We start from the raw sequence: 15235 nt of genomic DNA, 5'->3' as shown, positions 1-15235 counted from the left end.
TAAAACAATTATTATAGGATTAATAACAGAACACCTGAATTCCATTATTCATTTTACACATTAATCATACAAAAATAGCTTGTAGAATAAGATTCGTCATAATTTTTAATTCATGTCCACAAATTTTCGTGAACGTACGTATCAGTAGATATGAAAATTTAGTAATTTTTGTAAGGATGGGTTAAGTTAGGTTAGGTTAGGTTGTGCTAGAGACTGAAACAAGAATAATTTTCTTGAATCAAATATTTTAATTGGACTTAAATCTATAAGTTTTACGTTCGAAAATCTTTTTGGATTTTTTGAATTAATGAAATGAATGGGCTTATTTTTGGTTCAAATTTATGAAATTCTCGTCGCCATATATATTCTATGATTATGTCCTCCCAATCTTCTGAAGGTACATGCCTATCGCGGAAGAATGCTCTCAGAGGTTACCATCTGGCCTCAATTCTTTGGGTATGAACCCCGCAATCAGAAACAAATCTTTGTGATTGACCCACTCATGAGTGTGCTGAGGCATCGATAGGCTAGCCAGCAATCTGTATGAATTATGCTTCCTGGAGCAACGTGCTTTTTGATTAGAGGAATCAAGACCTCAAAAGTTCTTTCATTGTCTAGACAAGCTTCAAATCTGATGTCTTTCGATCCATTAGCAATTATGCCAAGAAACCAGTGTCCATCCTATTACTGACCTCTATGATATTTTCGTCGTCCAAATTTAACCTCGTCAATTTGGACTAAAATGCCTGGACCTCCAATCAGGTATCGCTCTTCTTGAGACGATAAAAAAGCAGATGTTATCGCCTCCCTGAATCTACTGTAGCATTCTACAACAGTCAAATGCATTTGCATACTTTTTTCACAAAAACTCTTCTGCGCATGCATCAATCATCATGACTTTTCACACACATATAGATCTTGATGAGATCTATCGAATAAAGTTATCCATAGCTCGATATCTGTTAGCCTTCCTGAGATAATGGCCTCTTCCGGTATCTCCGAAAGTAAATGTTGATATAAAATAGATATGATAAATCGATTTCCCGTAAAATCAATAGTATATGTATAGAGTTTCATGATGATCGTCGTGTGGTGGCTTATCATATTCTTATCCCAATATTACTTTTGGGAGTAAAATGATTTGTACATATATTATCATAACATAATTCTCAATCAACATTGATTATTCAATAAAATTGAACATTCAGTAGAAGTTTAAATTGAATGCAGTTTTGTTGGTTTAGTAGCCACATTTAACTAGTGTTCGATTTGATAACGTTATCCGCTCATAAGGTTATCTTTATATTTGTTGGTTACCGCCGATTGTGAAATGAGTTGATTACTCATTAGTTATATTACTATTAGTCTGTTTATATCAATAGAAAATAATTTTGGTTCTAATGCAACAACTCTAAATATGCCTAATATAATCAATGAAATTAAATTAGATTTCAAAGACGTCCTCTTGAGACCTAAGAGATCAACAATAAAAAGTAGGAACGATGTAAGTTGAGATTTTGTTTTTAAAAACTATAGATATGTTAACGCATCTTTTTTTTTATAATATTACATTTTAGTGATTTAATTGCACTCCATATTTACGTATAATCTAATAATGTTTTAGCATTATTAACAGAATTCAGTGTGATAACTCTTCGAACATAGCTTTAAAAGAAACATTTTGTTATTAAAAATCAACTTAGATTAAGTTAGGTAGAAAATTCGTGAAAATATTTTTTCCTCTACCTCTGTCCAAAGTATACATTCCCTAGCCTCATTATAGGGGTCAAAGTCGTACTTTTCCTCGGCAGGAAAAATAGCATTTTCCTTCCTTGTTATACAAATAGCTATTTCCTACGACCACTTATGAAAATGATAGATTGCACACTCATTTTTACCATATTTCAACACATGTACTAAAAAATAACAAAACATACATGTATTGAAACGCTTCTTTTTCTTATATATGATCTTGAACGATTGAGGGAATACGCGAATACAATCTGAATCTGGCTGGATGCCAAAAGGCAAAAGGTAAAATTTAAGAAGACAAGAAGTAGACAATATGATTTTTTGAGGTTATGTTAGTGTTTACAATAAAAGTTGAAAGTTTGTTGTGATTTGTGTTCAAATACATACTAGTGTCTGCAAGATAATTTAAACGTTAAAATTAAGTGTTATTACTATTACCGGGTAATGTATAAAGTAGTTTAATTAAAATTTAATGGATATTTTATAGGATTTTTCAGCACACGTGTTTATATATTTTTCAACACATGTGTTGAAATACCTTTCAACTCATGTGTGATGTTGTTTAATTGGATTTCTTATTTAAAAAATAGGTTTTTTCAAGAATTTTTTACCTGTATTTCGGATCGTTACGTTTCAGCAATCGCCGCAACACGGTTCTTGCAATACAGTAATTGGTACGAAATGTGTCACTTTTCAAACTCGTTAAGTAATATACTATTTCTTCATACTTCGGTAGATAGTACGTACTTGCGCGTCACGATGCCCGAGGCGAAAGTAATTGTTTAACTTTTGTCACTGCATAAAAGTATGTACCTTCGACTGAGGTATGAAGAAAAATCTATACACTACAAGGACCGAAAGTTCAAATCTGTCCTGCGCGTCATAATTCCTGAGGCGAAGCCGAGGTTATTATGACGCACAGGGCAGAAAACATTCGTCCCTTGTAGTGTAATATACTAAATTTTTAACCAATAGAAGTTGTAAAAATTTTTAAATTTTCACTATAGGTACCTACTGAATAATATGGTAGTAATATATTATTTATAGGTATTACATCAAACAATATTTTATATATTGATATTTATAAGTCGGATAATACTTTTCCCCAATAATTTTTATTAGTAACAATGAATATCTGGAAATTTTTTTATAAGGGTCATTGTTTGAAAAATTAATCAGTATTAGTACATTTCAAATAATTTTACAATATATCCTAATATTTGTGAACATTTACCTGCAGTACAGGCAAATTAGGCGATTTTGAGCTGAAACCTTAAATTGGGCGGTTTTGGGTTTCTAGATTCTGGGAGCTTTTGGGATACTAAATGAGTCTAGCAACTCTTAACAAAATTACGGGCATGGATTTTCCAAATTTTTGAACTTGCGACTGAAAAAAATTTTGAAACGCGAATAACTCGAAAACTATGAAGAATTCAAAAAAAATGCCGTAACAAAAAATTTATAGTACAAAATTCTCTATCTCCATCTCTATCTAGGTATTCATTTCTAACCTCAAAATTCTCACCTTAAAATGGGTTTATACACTCAAAAATACTAAATAGTAAAAAATCGACCAAGTTAGACTCAAAAAATTATTTATAATATTGGATGGGTGTTAAATTTTTTGTTTATTTGAATACATTCTTCTTCTTTTCCCTGTAATTTGGCGTTTTTCTATGAAATTACGCAGTTATTGATTATTATGGAGTGGTTTAAACTGTCACGAATGTATTTGAAGCACATAAAATAATATTACAAATGGAGTAGAATGATTTCTTCGTTTATCATGACAATTATTTCGCAACCTTATTGTATAAGCATAAATTTAATTTACATCACACAATTTAATGTAAAGGTATACTATAAAACAATCATCTTGAGGAGCTTGTTATACAGCAGAATATATATTTGGATTTAAAAATAATTATTTCATGTAATCGTTGGGTGTCTTATCGCCGCCACTGCGCGTTATCTCAATTTATGTTAACCGTCAATTTATAAATTTTTACGCTCGTGTCCGCGTTGGCGTCCTTGTTCGCGTTCAACATAAATTCAACAGATTACGGATGCATTCCACTAAGCAAAATTAAGAAATGGCAAAGCAGAAAAAAAAAAGCGAAACATTCAAGAGGTTATGTTATAATTTAGCCAACGGGAAGTTGAACGTAACGTCAACGAAAGCGTCACCGCTGGCATTTACAAATCCTCCTTAATACATGCCTGTTTTACGTTTCTTATACCGATTTTTTCTGAAACGAATTCAAATTAACAATTTGTTACTCATATATTTTGCAACAAATGGCACTAGCTAATTTCTTAACATTTTCCGTTGTTGCTGCTGAAAAGACACAATGTTACAATCAAAAATTAAAACTATAACAAGAAATATACCTCTTTTTCCTCGTCCCCTTTTTTTAAAAATGCGAAATAAATAGAAGTGGCAATAATAAATATTTCAGTATATTTTATTTTGAATTAATCAGAAGTATTAATTATCTATTGCTATCTATGTTTACTGTTATCTTTCAACCAGCTTTAACAATTTTGTCATACATATTTGGTGATATTACTAGCTCTCTAGTACTTGCATACACTAAATAACTAGGGGGGAAACTACAGTATTCACAGTATTCACAAATCATTTTTCTATATTCACCTACAATTTACTTGGAAATATTAATTTTGGAATTTAAAAAAAAACTCATTGCTAATCTAATCTATTAATTTGACGAATTTTATAAACACTCATCATTCAATTTTTTCCATATTTTTTAGGTTAACTTGTATAAAAAAATTACCTTTCGTAACTCAAAAAAAATTTATCATGGAGTTCCTGTTATGGCCTCAAACATGGATACTGTTGGAACTTTCAATATGGCACGCGCTTTATCAAAAGTAAGTAAATTAAATAATGTCTAAAAAAGATAATAATGTTATATGTAAATGTCATTCCTGATATTATTGTCCTCCCTAGTATGAAATTTCGAATGGTGTTGTGGGTTGACGATTCAAAATAGAACTATCCAAGAAATTTTTAAAAATGCCAACGTTTCGATCTTTTATTTGATCTTTATCAATGCTAAAAATATATGGTACATTATAACTCTAACGTTGATGAAGATAAACAAGTAATAAATATTTTCAAATTAGAAAGTAAAACAATAATCAGATAAGTTTAATGTAATCAATATAAAAAACACATATGGGATAAAAATTTAGACAAATTGTATAACATAAACCAATAAGAACATTGTATAAAACAGAAGAACTAGGGAAAAGTCATCTAAAGAAACTAATACTCGTACATATAAATAAAAACTTTTGTTGTTAAGATACATTTATCAGTGAATGAAAAATTCAAAACTTTTCATATAACAGAAGCATATGTTTAAAACGGTTGGAATTATTTTAATTGTTAGCATCAAATACTAAAATCTATTCAATGAAGAAAAATAGTGAACCAAAACAATGATCAGTGGATGATCATCACATAAAGATAGATAAATTCATTCATCAATATTTGTACTGTATTTTTTAAATAGTATACATTTTTTTGTTTATTTTATAAGTTGACGCCCTCGTTCGCGTCCAACTTAAATTTAACAGAATACGGGTGCATTCCACTAAGCATTCACGACGACGATCTTTCCCGTTCTACTTAGTCCAGAGCTTTATAGTCGTAAACCCAAGTGGAATGGATTCCGAGGTGTTTTGAGCGTTGAGTTAAAAAATTAAGAAATGGCAAAGCAGAAAAAAAAGAGAGGTTATGTTATAATTTGTAAGTTATTGAGTTTTTTAGTGGAGTGTTCAACTAATTTACACTGAAGTAAAATCAAAGTATCTTCTGCGGCGAATAAAAGATTTGAGGGTGCGTCGCCTAACCTAACCAAAATGTATTCAACGAAGAAAAATAGTGAACCAAAACAATGATCAGTGCATGATCATTGTTGTCATACTTTTTCAAAGAGTATATATTTTTTTGTTTGCTTTATAAGTTCTTGATATAAAATAATGTCAGAAAGTAAAATATTTAATTGCAATTGAAAAAACAATATCAAAATATTTATTTGAAAATCGCAAAAATTTTAAATTTTCAACTACATAACAAAAAGATTCTCATTGGTTTTCAGTTGTGACGTCATAAGTTTAAAAAAAACATTGAACAGTTGTCTACTTGATGATCACGAGGTTATCGTTGCCGGCAACGTAGCGTGTGCTGTTATTTTTATTTATTAGTTACGTCTAAATAAAACATTTTTCTATATATAATAATAAAGTGAATAAACCTTTTATAGGTTAAGTTCTTACTATAAAATCTTAAAACAAGCTAAATTTGAATCTTACTTACATTAAAAAATGATCCTGGCAACAAAAATACTTTTAGTACAGTTTACCTTTAGTCTCTAAAGACGATAACTTGGTTATCAAAACGTGCGTTAGACACTGTGAGTGTTGGTGTAGCGATGGTTTAAACAGTGGCAACAATAATAATTACATCTCACAAGATCCTCAAAACGACCAACACTTTCAAACCATCCTTATTGTATATTCGAATTTCTTGGCATCATAAAAAAACTATCTGGTGCTTTAGTCGTGATATTTTTACATCCAGTTACAAAACACCATTTATATACCATTTTTCAGATTAATCAAAGTTTAATAATAACGCCTATTTTAGAATAACCGAGACAATAATTGTCGTATTTACTTTGTATCATATGTTCAGTGTTTATTTTATTCTTATGATGTCACGCAATATGGCGGCCTTACTAAATTGTTTAAAATGTTGAATTTCTAATAATTTTTTGCCTATAAATATTGGTTTAAACATTAAACAAAAAAAGTTGTATATAAACTACCCAAAACTATATTTTTCTCAGAGCATGCAAGTACCCTATTTCTTGAGAGCATTCCAAAATATCACTGACTTTGAACTTTTGAATTGCTAGTTTTCTTGTATCTCAAAATATATAGCGGCACCTATGTAGCACCAGGCATCAAATTATAATTTAATAAAAACCAAAATTGTACTGAAAATAAGAAAAAAAATCAAAGACAATATTTTGTTCCAGAATGGATTATTTACTTGTATACACAAATACTATAGCGTAGATGAGTGGAAACAGTTTGCCAAAGAAAATCCGGAATGTTTAAAAAATGTGGCCGTCAGTGCTGGAATGTCGGCAGATGATTTTAAAAGACTGTCTGATATATTAGAAGTAGTTCCTGATGTTTCCTTTATTTGTTTAGATGTTGCTAATGGCTATTCACAACATTTTGTTGAATTTGTGTCTACAGTGAGAACAACATTCCCATCGCACACTATTATTGTAAGTAAATCCATATTTGAACCAAAAATTTTATTATTTACGTTTTAATGCTTCAATGAAAAAGGACCTCAATTTCTCTACTCGTATTTATGAGATATTTCTTAAAATGAAACATTTAGTTAGAAGCTAGAACATAGTGAGAAACTTTGTAAGGGTATCTGTATTTAGTGTTCCGGATATAATTTTATTATCATTTATGTCATAATTAATATTAACATTGTGATAATATGTCCTATTTATATCACAAATAACCTACACAAAAGAATACAGACTGCATAGCAGGTTGTAACTTTAATTTTATAACACTTACCCCGACCACCAGAGAATTGGTAGTGGCAGTACATGTCCTACTTCAATATGATTCGACCGAACGGTTGTCAGCGCCTGCTATCTTATTTTAGAGCAATCAAGACTTTTGCCTTGATCTCCGTTGTCACGTCATTATCTTCAGTTATCAAGGATCCAAGATATTTGAATTAGTGGCACACAGGGAAGCGAGGTTGTCTGACTTAAAACGTGATTTGGGATGCCTCCTTGAGGTTCTAATGTACATGGTTTTCTGTTAATTAATTTTGAGTCCTCTGCACGATCGAACTCCTCAACCGCTCCTGAAAAGGCCGAAGTGGTTCGTGCCTTGATGTCAACATCATCTGCATAGGCGAGGTACTGTTTTAGCCTATTGCAAATAGTTCCTCCGGGATTCGTTCGGATGCTCTTTGCGGCACCTTCCCGTGAGAAATTGAACAGTGATGTCGATAGTGGGTGTCCTTGACTCAAGCCTGTGTTCACACACCTTCACTCTGCCAGAGCCGTTCTCCATCGTCATTATTCTAATCATACGCATCAGTGTCTTTGAGACGCCAAACCACTACCAGGTGCTCATACAGCTGGTCTCTAAGGATACTGTCTTACGTTGGCGGAACAATTTCCGAACTCGCCGCTACCAAATAGTTCAACAGTATAGAAAACGTACCAGCCATTCTTAAAAAAGTGCTTTGTTGGCGACGCGCCGCTTTCTGGACAACCGGTATCTGTAACAACTAACTAAAATATGGAAACAGAAGCTCTGGCGTTAGTTGAGCAGCCAAACCAATCTGCAGTGTGGTTATTGGGAGAACTTCAAATATCCGATCTCTCTTCCCTGCACTATGCGTTATGTATGCAGGAGTACCTTAATGCTCATTTTGGAGACTGGATAGACGTTGAATGGCCCGCCCGGTCATGTGATCTGCGCCCTGTGATCTCTTCTTGTTGGGTCTTCGTAAGAACCGCGTTTTTGCAAAAGGACCCTCGAACTGCAATTGAAGAATTTGATACGCTTTACAGACAGATTGACATGCCCTTCGTTGAAAAACGTTCTGAAAATGCATTGATCTTAATGGGCATCAATTTGAACACTTACAGTAACCCTTTTTCGAATCCCTTTTAATAAATTCATTTTGACGCTGCATTTTTTCCCTTGATGCAAATGTGTTACCTGATATATGCCGACCTCTGTATGTTTCAATATTGGAACCTTCTCTGCAAAAACCTCCTTTTTATAGCATCATCAAGCTCTCCAAAAGTGCGTAGTGCGGTTCCTAAGTTCTTGACCTGATATAGTAAAAAGAGTGCGTTGTTACGAGTCTCAACCAGCTTTACACAAAGTTTCAACAACAAGAACGCTGAACACCAACACAAATCAAAAACAGAATGGAGGCTGTTTACGGTGACTTGTGGCCGTAATTTTCAACAAATAAAAATTGGTTGTTTCGCTGGAGACGAGAATAATTGGAAGATGACCCACGTGTGGGAGGTCCTATGACGATAACTACTTCAGAAAACATTAAATCAGTGGAACAATTGTTCTGTGACCACTGACCGGCGTCACAAGTGCTCTAAATAAATATTATTTATAAATTAAATATGATAAAAATCAGTGCAAGGTGGATGCCTAGAATTGTCGGAGTAGTGCCAAGCAGCGTCAAGTAGAATGTTGTGAGCGATTTCTAGAGTATTGCCGTGAGAACCAGGCCCTACTGTAGAAATTGTAGTAAACCATACCACTCAAGTTGCATATCATGGCGGACTGTTATATATTTTAGAATAGTTTTATTAAAAAAATCATCAATCCTGTCTAATAATTACATAATTTTAATTATTTTGAATAACTTTCATCATACCGATTATATTTTCTCTCTTCTTAATTGAACAACAAATATGTAATAAGTTTTTTCTGCCAAAAAATTTTGAAGTTATATTTGTATCAGGCAGGTAATGTGGTAACAGGTGAAATGGTAGAAGAATTGATTTTATCTGGAGCTGATATAATTAAAGTTGGAATTGGTCCGGGATCAGTTTGTACAACGAGAATGAAGACTGGCGTTGGATATCCACAGCTCTCAGCTGTTATCGAGTGTGCAGATGCTGCTCATGGTTTAGAGGGTCACATTATATCTGTAAGTAGAAATTATTGTTCACATTCAGTAAATGTACGGCAAGGCGCAAATTGGGACACATATAGCACGTGTGAGACGACTCAGCACAGCATGTAGTTTAGTAATCTATAAGATTGATAACATTGACGCGAATTGCTGACGCAGCGCAAGCTGATACGACACGCGTGAGCTCGTAGATGTATCCCACTGTAGTTCAGACACAGTTTGCTGTACCACACTTGTGGGTACGTAAGTCTTTCCTGAATTTTGTTACGAAAAAAAGACAGAAGAAAAGTTAATAGAGGTGGTAAAGGGATACAGAGAGTTTTACGATACAAAAAGTGGTGATCATATGAATACGAAACTAAAGAATGTCGATGTCTTGACGGATCTTCTCATGTACTTCAGTTAACTGGTATCGATTCATTCGGAAATAATTAGCAAAATCAGTATCACTCATTTTAGTTGTTTTTCCTCTTCGATAGAATAAAGTTATTAGATAATTTAAATTTTTTATTCATAAAGGAATAAAACAACATTTTCTCCTCAGCATCATACGTTTCTGATTCAAAACTTAAGTTCAATAACAATAATTCTTTTGTTCGATTGTCAAAAATGTCAGACATTTTTTGATGCCGGCTAGTCGCGAACTGCCAATCAAATCCAAACCCCACCGATTCAAATGTAAAAATATAACAATGATTTTATTGTTTAATTTCCAATAATTCTCAATAGGATGGTGGTTGTACTTGTCCTGGAGATGTAGCTAAAGCTTTCGGAGCTGGTGCTGACTTTGTGATGGCCGGAGGAATGTTCGCTGGCCATGACGAGTGTGATGGTGAGGTGATCGAAAAAGATGGGAAGAAATTCAAGCTGTTCTATGGAATGTCATCCAGTACAGCAATGGAAAAACATGCAGGTATACATTTATATGTTGATAATGAAACTTTCATTGTTTTTAGATATTGTTCTCTATAATTTGAATATTTGATATATTACCATAAATGAATGGATACAAGTTTTAGGTTGGAACCCTAAGTGGGGTTATTTGTAATTGCCATTCGAAATAGTCTTATGGTAAATGCAAAATACAAACTGTATTTTGCATTTATTACTACTGCAGTAGTAATAAATAAAAGTAGTTATTGTAGTATTGAAATTTATTTTTTTACTTAAAAGTTAAAATATACACAACCTACGTTAGACTCATATTGACATATGGTGGACAACAAAAGAACTAAAAAAATAATTTGAGCAAGAGAAATGAAAATACTCTGAAACATATGTGGATACACACTAAGAGACAAAAAAAGAAACACATACATAAGACACGGATGTGAGATGGAAGACATAGTCAGATGGGGACGTAAACATAGAAGAGCTTGGAACGAACACGTTGACAGGATGACCAGAGAAAGATTAGCAAAGATCACACGAGACGGTAAACCAGGGACACGAAGACCTCCAAAAAGATGGATGGATTCATAGACATCAACATCTCAAGAATGAGAAGCTGAAAACTACAGGTCTAAGGCTTACAATACGTTGAAGAAGAAGAAGAAAAAATGTATTTCTTTAGTAGAAAACAGGATTGGATTAAACAATGAACATAAAAACTCAATGTCCACTATTAATGTACTGATATCTTTAACATAAAAGCAGGGATGCCAACCTAATTTTAGACTGTATAACAACAAAAACTAACTACATAAATTTATCATTCAATAACATTATTCCAAAAAATATGTGTGAAAAGCTACACAATTTTTATTTAAGCAAATCTTGAAAATCTTATTGAATTTTTGCGGTAACATTTCAATCTCAATCTGCTAAATATTTTACGCCTAAATAGCTGAAGTTATTCTTGAAAACCTCCACTAGGTTGGAAAAAAGAAAAAATCCACTATTTGGATTAGGAACTGTTATTTGCTTATAAGAAATATTTCTAGCGATATGCTAATGAATTATGGTATACAATACTCATTATAAAGGGCTTCGCCAGTCCATTTGCAATCATATTTACCTAAAAAGCTTCCTATGATATCTGGCTGAATTTGAATAGTAGGTTTAGTAATGCTTTGAACATGAAAGCAACATGTCTACCAGTAGTGAAGATGAAGTTATAACGATGTTTGTTTTTTTTCCGAATGATAAGAAAACGAAAACATGCTTACATTGAAAAAAATTTAAACAGTGGCGTTTTTGGCGTATCATTCTATAATAATTCTGTCGGCCTGCGATTTTTCTTAGGCGGTATATTAAATATATTATAAAAATTTAAAAAAGTTGTCTACTGGCCATGTAAGTGCAAAATTTTATCTAACGTAACCTAATCTAACTACCTCTAAATGCAACAACCAGAAAGGCAGTCAAAAGACTCTAAAGAATGTAGTTGCATTCATTCAACACTTCACCTCGAAAGATGTTAAAAATTTAGTTTATACTAACTCCCGAAATTTCGCGAAAATACCGAGACGTATCTGCTTTAAGTTACTGGTTAGAAAGAAACGGCCTTCAACTTCCTATTTCTGCACCCTTGCCTCACGCTGAGACAAAACAGGAGGTACCCTACTTCTTTGTGGCAGTTGCTGTATCTCCACTGAGGCACAATATAATGCACCCTTATCCAGCGATGGAGCTAAATAATAAGAGAATATTCAATTACAGACTCAGTAGGGGAAGAAAAACAATTGAATGTACTTTCCGTATGATGACGCAAAAATTTCAGGTGCTTCTAACACCAATTTGATGCATTAATTACACAACTATATTCAAAATAATAAAGAGTGTGTGTGTGTGTGCCTCACAATTTTATTCGCATAAAAGACGGTGTTCCGTACGCCACACCGATTCACAAATCCGCCAGAATCAACTGGGCAGCCCAATTTGATTTGCAAGAAGAACCCACTGCTATAAATTCAAGGTCAAAAGGTATAATTGTCCGCAGGTATCTAATTATTTTATAAAGCCAACAATTGCCCTTCCATGGCAATGTAACTAATGGGTTTAGTAATAATAATGAGACTTATTATATATCAGTTGAGCGTATTTTAGAAGCAATCTTTACCCAAGCTTCCTTAAGAAGGTCCATACGTGAAATCAGGTAGTGTGTAATTATACAGACACGGGTACTTTTCAATCTCTAGCACCAATTTTTATATTTTCAAGTCTAGAGATATTATTTCATACAATAAATGTGGAAAAATGTTGAATATTGCACAGCTACTCACTCGGATGATGCAGAGCCTCGACTGATCTTGCATACCGAGAGCAAATCATAGATATCGAAAACTAATCCTACCGTCCAATCTGAATGTTTCTATTTGATGACATAGCGTCGGTATCCATGCGGTACAGAATGCCAGTTCGGTACAGAAACTCGATATATTCCATCTACTATACAGGACTAATATTATATAAAATGAGTTATGATAAAAATTTTATGTCAAATATTATAATGTTATCAAAGTATCATCAATTTTAGGTGGTGTTGCAGAATACCGAGCGTCAGAAGGAAAAACCGTCCAAGTACCTTACAAAGGGGAAGTCAGAAATACAGTGTTGGATATTTTAGGTGGTCTTCGAAGTGCCTGCACATATACAGGATCTTTGAAATTAATAGAATTACCTCGTAGATCAACGTTTGTCCGATGTACTCAACAATTTAATAACATTTACATTTAACTAACCTATTAGTACTATACAAATAATAAAATGGATGTTTTATCCATAGTTTATTCACATTTTGACTAAAAACTAACATATTTAAGAATCACATTTATATTTTATATAAATAATATTTCATATCTATTAGTATATAGTTTGTTTTCTGAAATTTAGGGTGGATTATTAAAATACTAATTTATCCATATTATAAGATATCCAATAATCATAATCTTCACTTTTTCGTTCACTGTCTGTACTTTGCGTTGTATTCTTTCTCCCACCTTTTGGAGTTTATTACAGCAGTAAAAGAACGTAGATCTTTGATTTTGAATATGTGTTGAACTTCGATGTATTCCGCCAAACCTCGACTCATCATACATCAAAATGTTCCCTTTGCATCGCTCTATCGATTGGTTTGAACTGCGTTAAAATCCGTTACATGGTTTCGAATTATTTACGGACATACAAAACAAGAGAAGCAAGTAGATCTTTGATTTTGAATATGTATTGTTTGTCGGTTTATAATTTATTTTTATTTTTGTTATTTTTTGTACTATTTCTTAAGACAATTGGTGTAATCAGCAATAAAAAGCTTTTGGAACTGCTGGCTAAACTAAAATTTCCCCTCTCATCTTGACTTTCAAACTGAGTTGGAACTGGAATTAAATTTTTTTGTCAAGAATAATTTGGCTTTTAGATTATGTTTTCATCGACCAAAACTTCCAACCGCACAATTGAAGATACCTTCAGAAAGTCTAAACTAAACTACAAATCCTGAGTATTAACAAAATTTGTCAAACACATTCACATTATTTACAATAAATATAAAAAATTGGGTTGTTAATTTATAGAGGTAACAAGTTTGCAAAACATTGAACTGTGCCGAGACAAGATATACCATCTTTTTAAAATGTTTTTTGTCATATGCAATTCTAAATAGGGCTTGATTATTTAGGTTAGTCTAGTGTGTTATTCTTCAGCCATGAGTATTATCGCCAACTCACCAGACCTCTTCTATCCTCGACTTTTCTTTCTAAAAATCGGTATTTAGGACCACTGTACACAAAAAAATGGCTTAGTCTACAGGTATTTCAGAAATTACTGTTAGACAATGGAAGCGTTCCTCTTCAGTCAGTTAGAATCCAAGAGAGCCAACGAGCACTCACATTGAGGGAACCAAACGTTTCTGTTAAAATTTTTTCAATTGTGCCGTGGGAAGATTAAGAATGCGGTCAACAAATTCACAGACCTTTGAGTAACTCACTGTTGATCTTCTGGACAAATGCATCCGAAACCGGCGGACGTCCATTATGTTTTTCATCTTGAACTTCCATGCTACCATCAGCGAAAGCTAGTTATTTTGCCACCCTCGACTTTTTAGCCGGTTCTCCACATTGAAGATAAAATCACACTACACACCATTATATATAACAAAGGTTTATTGCTTTTTTTGGAAAATAAGATTAGGTTTAAATTTGCCAGAATTTGTCTAAAGCCGCCTAAATCAAATGCCCGCTGCACCACAATTTACGACTGACTGACAATAGCCCAACACCTTGTGCTCCACTGTCGCCATCTCACTCACAACTGGCAGTGACAGAGAATGGCGGTCTATTGCCGCGAGAACTCTAGCGGCCGCTTCCGGAACAATCACCGCCTGCCTACACTTGTAATAAATTAAAAGAAACTAGTGGAACGGGTTAGTAGCCCATCCACCGTAAAACCGAATATAGCTCATAGACCCACAAATTTGCCTCGGAATAGGACTGATTTAAAGACGACGACCCATGCGAGAAAAAGGCTAACGAATTGGAGGAGGAGAGATGTTCTACGATTTTCTACCTGGAATATAAAAACTTTTAACAACAAAGAGCAAGAAGTTATGATAGAACTAAAAGACCACCGTATCGATATCTGCGCCTTTCAAGAAACCAAAAAAAAAAAGGGAAATTGACAACAAATATACGACGATTACATGGTAATATACAGTGGAGTCAGCAAGGATGAACGTGCGAAAGAAGGAGTGGCACTGGCAATACACAAGAAATATACAAACAGCATAGAAGAATG

At 33.3% G+C, this 15235-nt stretch overlaps 1 protein-coding gene across 2 annotated transcripts; it reads left to right on the top strand.

Moving 5' to 3' along the window:
• The first annotated feature begins 1249 nt into the window (after window positions 1-1249).
• Window positions 1250-14456, top strand: LOC130446555 (GMP reductase 1-like). 2 transcript variants are annotated; one of them, XM_056782888.1, is made up of 6 exons: window positions 1250-1504; window positions 4528-4647; window positions 6825-7082; window positions 9332-9520; window positions 10235-10418; window positions 12984-14455. In XM_056782888.1, the coding sequence occupies exons 1-6, from the start codon at window positions 1418-1420 to the stop codon at window positions 13181-13183; spliced, it is 1038 nt and encodes a 345-aa protein (XP_056638866.1). In that variant the 5' UTR covers window positions 1250-1417; the 3' UTR covers window positions 13184-14455. The 2 variants fall into 2 exon arrangements, with proteins under 2 accessions (XP_056638866.1, XP_056638867.1); XM_056782889.1 differs by lacking the exon at window positions 1250-1504 and adding an exon at window positions 2084-2193 and having other exon boundaries at window positions 12984-14456.
• The last annotated feature ends 779 nt before the right edge of the window (window positions 14457-15235 follow it).

The sequence above is a fragment of the Diorhabda sublineata genome, chromosome 7, assembly GCF_026230105.1.
Source record: "Diorhabda sublineata isolate icDioSubl1.1 chromosome 7, icDioSubl1.1, whole genome shotgun sequence".
NCBI lineage: Eukaryota > Metazoa > Arthropoda > Insecta > Coleoptera > Chrysomelidae > Diorhabda > Diorhabda sublineata.
The sequence above is the reverse complement of the archived record's forward strand: the minus strand, read 5'-3'. Positions and strand labels throughout refer to the sequence as shown.

Bases quoted from the DNA above. Each gene is read 5' to 3' on its own strand.
- LOC130446555 (XM_056782888.1), top strand. From the start codon at position 1,418: ATGCCTAATATAATCAATGAAATTAAATTAGATTTCAAAGACGTCCTC. The intron at 1,505-4,527 runs GTAAGTTGAGAT...CATATTTTTTAG, and splicing joins CAATAAAAAGTAGGAACGAT to GTTAACTTGTATAAAAAAAT. The intron at 7,083-9,331 runs GTAAGTAAATCC...TATTTGTATCAG, and splicing joins TCCCATCGCACACTATTATT to GCAGGTAATGTGGTAACAGG.